This window comes from Frankliniella occidentalis, unplaced genomic scaffold (assembly GCF_000697945.3).
Source record: "Frankliniella occidentalis isolate FOCC.00 unplaced genomic scaffold, Focc_3.1 Scaffold97, whole genome shotgun sequence".
Taxonomy (NCBI): domain Eukaryota; kingdom Metazoa; phylum Arthropoda; class Insecta; order Thysanoptera; family Thripidae; genus Frankliniella; species Frankliniella occidentalis.
In genome coordinates, this window is record NW_026267226.1 from 902,877 (window position 1) to 908,245 (window position 5,369).

Consider the following 5,369-nt stretch of genomic DNA (forward strand, 5'->3'; position numbering starts at 1 on the left):
GGGGGGGGTCCATTATCAAGAGGTCGGCCGTGCTCCAGCGAGCGACAGCTGCTTGCTGCTCCCCCCCCCCCTCATTTTTTCCACCCGCCCCTTTCCTTTCTGGACAGGGGGGAGTACAGCTGCACTCGCGCGGGTCGCGGTGGCTGGGCCGCGGCCCGGGAGGGAGGAGGGGGGAGGGGTGCTCCCGACCATATCGATCCGGGCGCGGGGTGGCGAGCCTCCCCTGTGGCTCGACCAGGAGCGAGCAGGACGAGGAGGCGACCTCCTGTTCCGTCTGCGCGCCTAGTCGGAAACCACCCCTACACTTTCCCTGCTTTGCCGACCCTTTCCAGAGGGGGATGAAACGTTGGGGTGAGTTGGCCGCAGCTACCCTCATCCCCCGGCCACAGCCAGGCGGGTCTCGGGGTAGCCGGCGCACGGGGTAGGTCTCGGGGAGGGTGGCCGTGTGTGGGGGGAAGGGGAGGGGGTGAGCTGGGGCGAGCGGGGGAGAGCGGGGGCGAGAGCGGGGGCGGCGCGGCACCGAACGCCACCGCGGCCGCGGGGTTGCAGAGGCGGAGCCGTCGGGCCGCGGAGACGGCGAGGGCGGCGCGGCGCGTGGGGGGCGGCGCTGCTCGCCTGACAGTCCCAACCCGCCCAACCCCCGGGATGTTGGTTTGGTGGATGGATGCGTGCTGCGCCGGCTGCGCCCACGGCGCCCACCGCGCGCCTCTCGCAGCCAGGCCAGGTGGGCGGGGTTGGGCGGGGTCGGGCTGGCCCCGCGGCCGTGTCGGGCGGGGGAGGGAAGACGCGTGTTTGGCGTCGGGCTGAGCAGAGGAGGCCGAGAGGGAAGACTGTCGCGCTATTGATTTAGGTCCTGCATGACAGCCGCACCGTCCCGGCCCCGCCCACCTTTTTACGGGTCTACCTCCTCCTGCGGAGTGAGCGCCTGTCCCCTGGCAGCACGCAGCACTTTCCCTCCCTGTCTCACTGACGGCCTTTCGCCTTTCACTCGGACGTGGTCGCGCTGACGGAGGGATGGGGGTGCCCTTTCATTCCCCGACTTCCAATGGGATTTCCCTCCTCGTGGCAAAGGGGTTGCAATAAGAGGGAGAACTCTAGTGCCCACCATAAAGACGCGCGCTGTCGGGCGCGATCGGGAATTTGGTTCTTGTGTCATGTTCTCTTGAATCATAATCATATTAAGCAACATCATGCAGCATATTCACAGCATTTAAATCAATTAAGTCCATGCATCTGTTGGCAAGAAGCCGCAATCTGGTGCTGAGGCAAAAACGACTATGCAGGAGATCGAAGGGTTGCATAGTAGTCCATAGTAATGGTTTGCTATATATTCGCCCATGGTGAATGTTTGGATCATCCGATAAAATAACGGATATTTTCTATTGTCAGCACAGCATTCACGTTCAGGATAAGCGAATGAAAGTTTTTCGTATTACGCTGTTGCGGCGGGTAGCCTCCATTTCCCACTTACTTAAATGTGAATATTGCTCTGCTGCACTGCGAATAATGCGAAAACGAATCCGGTGGTTCTAGCAGTATCAAAACATCTCAAAGACCGACACACCCTTCCGTTTTCCGCTGATAACGAAGGATTTTGTGTGGAATTAGCTAAACAGTATATTTATTTTGATTTTTTTACTCCCGTTTAATAGTTATTTTAAGGTACAGACATCTTTAATATAACATCCTGTTTTCTCTGCTTTCTCTTTTGTGTCTCGAGAATCTTCTGTCAAACCGCTACTCCTGTCACAACAAATTTAGTGTATTTATATCAAACAACTGTTTTTATCAAATTGACTTCACTTAGACTTAGTCTTTAAATTCAAATGCAATCCTTTCTGACGCTGGCAGTGTGATTACCTCACCGGTTTTGTTGACATGCCCCTTTCCATTTTAGGTTATGTCATCAGTTCATTATGTCTAATATGAATGTATTTGTTGCAGACATGTGGAAAGCAGCAGCCGGACACACTTCAGGAGCACAGGCTCCAGTTTTACCACAGCAGGATGATGATGACTGGGAAACAGATCCAGATTTTGTCAATGATGTTACAGAGCAAGAACAGCGATGGGGTGCAAAGACGATTGAAGGGTCAGGTCGCACAGGAGGAACCATTGAGTAAGGGCTTTTAATTTTATTTCTATTAAATGCTCTTTGAATTTTTGAGGATTACTCTCTAATGGCTATTAATTTTTATTATTAGTATGTCAAAGCTCCGAGAGGAGGTGGCTCAAGGAGATGCCCTGAGAAAGAAAAAAGAATTGGAAGATGGACCAAAAGCTGCCTATGGTTATGGAGGCAAGTTTGGTGTGCAAGCTGATCGGTAAGTTATCTGCTTTTCTTTTAGTATAATTTATCTTAAATTTTTAGAGACTTATTTTAAAATTTTATTTGTTATCAGAATGGACCAGTCAGCAGTTGGGCATGATTATGTTGCTAAAGTTGAGAAACATCAGTCCCAAAAAGACTATGCCACAGGGTTTGGTGGAAAGTACGGGGTTCAAACAGACAGAGTTGATAAAGTAAGTTAATGCTTCTTTTTTACAAAAATAAATAAATAGGAAAAAGTTTTTTAGTTTGTCAAGGTTTAGTTTTCTTATTTTGTTTTTGTTCCCCTTGCACAGAGTGCCGCAGGATGGGATCACAAAGAAAAGCTGGAGAAACATACTTCACAGAAAGATTATAGTTCTGGTTTTGGTGGTAAATTTGGTGTTCAGTCAGATCGGCAAGATAAGTCAGCTGTTGGCTGGGACCATGTTGAGACTGTGCAGAAACATGAAAGCCAGAAAGGTTTGTTAAACAGTTTAAATTTGTTTTGTTTTTTCAAATTAAAATTACTGTTAAAAATATTAAGAGACCTCCCTTTCTACAGATTATGCTGTTGGGTTTGGTGGCAAGTTTGGTGTCCAGTCGGATCGGCAAGACCAATCAGCTGTTGGTTGGGATCATCATGAAGGCCTAAACCAACATGAAAGTCAAGTAGATGGCAAAAAGGTAACTTTTATCTCATCTGAAATATTTTCTGTGTAACATATGTATTTCAGGATAATTGTGGATCTTGATAAAGTGCAGTAGTAGTACAAATCATTTTACTTTATAGGGCTTTGGAGGAAAGTTTGGAGTTCAAAGTGACAGAGTTGACAGATCAGCACATGGTTTTGGAGCTCCTGAGAAAGTGGGCACATCATATGAAAAGTCAAAGCCAGATATAGGTACATCTAATATATCAAAAAAAAAAAAAAAAAAAAAAAAAAAAAAAAAAAGAGAGAGAAAAAAGAAATAAAAACCGGTCAATAGGTTAATATTTTTTTTCCCAACAGGATCTTCAAAACCATCAAACCTGCGCGCTAAATTTGAAAATTTAGCCAAACAAGGAGAGGAAGAGTCTAAAAAAAGAGCTGAAGAAGAGAGGCAGAGAAGACTGGCAAGAGAAAAGAGTGAGAAAGAGGCCGCGAAGAAGCAAGAAGAAGAGAGGCTTAAAGCTCTGCGACAGAAAGATGAGGAGGTATGGAAATCAAATCTCTATCAATCTACATTTTTCTTCAAAAGCAGAAAATAAAATATTGTAAAATGTTATGTCATGCTTAGGACGCTGCAAAACTGGCCAAAGCAAAGCAGCCAGCGCCATCTCAAGCTTCTTCACTTCCAAAGGCCGTTCAGGTAAATTTAACATGCTATATACTGATGATTTATTACAGTATGGCATGAAGCCAATTATATTTTTTTGTTTTTGTTTCATCAGTTACCTGTGAAAGAGGACACACCAGACCTGACAACTGTTCAGCCAAAATCCCCAGTTACTCTGCAACCAAAATCTCCTATTGCTACCCAGCCAAAGTCACCTGTTGTCATTCAGCCCGATGTGACTCTGCCAGCTGCTTCTAAAACCGTTTCGCAGCCTCCCCCACAGCCTGCAACCGAACCGGAACCCGAACCTGTAGTAGAACCCCAGCCTGAACCTGAACCCGTAAAGCAGGTTCAGTCTGCATCTACTGTAACCGCTACCCCAACAGAAGTAGTTGTGGATGAACAGGACGGACCAGAAGAGACGGGAATCACAGCTATTGCAGTTTATGACTATCAAGCAGGTACAAATCCACTGTATTTTTTAATTCTATGTGCTATGTGAAGCTGAGCCTCAAAAATTAAGAATGACCAACAACATATATCTTTTTCAGCTGCCGATGATGAAATTTCCTTTGACCCAGATGATATTATCAGCAATGTTGAAATGGTAAGTTTGACCATATCTGTTTTTTGCTTGTCCATTCTTTAGAATATATAGTTAACCTTCCATCTTTCTGTCCTAGATTGATGAAGGCTGGTGGCGTGGTGTCTGCCATGGAAAGTTTGGTCTCTTCCCTGCAAATTATGTTCAACTACAAGAATGAAATCTCTTACCAAGTTTATTTCCTCATAAGAGTGCTGGAGAGAGCTCATACAGGGTACTGGTGTTTCACTCAAATTTTTTTGTGATGCAGGATTTTTTTTCTGTATCTACTTACAGTATTTCATTCATGAAATTATTTTAACTTAAGCTCAAGGCGCAGAAAGCTTATTTGAGTTAAAGCTTTTTATTGATTTTGGAAGTATTTTTTGTTTTATATTTTATTTTAAATGGGATGATTGAGAGCGGACTATTGAAACATTCCTCACACATTGATTGTGTTAGTCTGTTTCGTCAGGATTACTATTCATTGGTACTATATTTTCAAGTCTTAGAGACTTTAGGGAAGTATTTTTTGACTGATTTTCAATATCTTTCTTGTACCTTCATCAGGCCATAGTTACAACTTTTAAATATAATATATCTATTTATCTCATATTGTCAGTTTTTATTTTTAATTTTATATTAGTCAATTAGAGTGGATAGTGCGACCTAAGAAAGGCATTTAATCAGGGGCAGCAATTTGTGCATGTCTTGTTGGTGCGGCGTTGTGTTATTAATTTACATTTTGTGCTCCAGATGTAAATAATCATTGTTAAACCAACCTAAGGTGGGTTCACTTAACATTTAATAAATGTGTTTGTATTTTCGACCCGAAGGCGGATTTCGACGTTGTGCAAGATATGGGATTCTATATTTGAATTAAACAGACTATATTTTATCGTTTTGCAGGTTCATTCTTCTCATCCCACCCCTCATGCCTCATGTAGCCGTGTACAGAGCCCCCTTCCAGCTAGGTATGTGTTTCATCCTCTGTTCCTCCGGAAGAGGCTTAAATTTTTTGAAGGGTCGCGTTAGAAATACACTTCTGGGGAGGAATAGCACAGCTCACTCACTCGCGGCGCCTACAGGATGGAGAGGTGGAGGGGACGGCCGTGTGTGGCCCCGCCCCGTCCCGCCCCGCCACACCCCGCCACGCCC

General features: G+C 45.3%; 2 protein-coding genes across 2 annotated transcripts in view; both read left to right on the forward strand.

The window, feature by feature from the left end:
* Window positions 1–1,496: 1,496 nt before the first annotated feature.
* On the forward strand, window positions 1,497–5,109 carry LOC113205378 (src substrate cortactin). The gene is made up of 12 exons (XM_052269591.1): window positions 1,497–1,662; window positions 1,945–2,119; window positions 2,205–2,324; window positions 2,403–2,523; window positions 2,626–2,791; window positions 2,874–2,995; window positions 3,102–3,213; window positions 3,322–3,506; window positions 3,590–3,661; window positions 3,744–4,089; window positions 4,180–4,235; window positions 4,312–5,109. Exons 2-12 carry the CDS (start codon window positions 1,947–1,949, stop codon window positions 4,390–4,392), a joined length of 1,554 nt encoding a protein of 517 aa, XP_052125551.1. The 5' UTR covers window positions 1,497–1,662; window positions 1,945–1,946; the 3' UTR covers window positions 4,393–5,109.
* Window positions 5,110–5,125: 16 nt separating this feature from the next.
* LOC127749822 (inverted formin-2-like) overlaps window positions 5,126–5,369 on the forward strand; it is a 25,987-nt gene continuing 25,743 nt past the window's right edge. Inside the window, exon 1 of the mRNA XM_052269592.1 lies at window positions 5,126–5,185. Coding sequence (XP_052125552.1) covers window positions 5,146–5,185 — 40 coding nt within the window. The 5' untranslated portion in view covers window positions 5,126–5,145. The remainder of the gene's footprint in view (window positions 5,186–5,369) is intronic.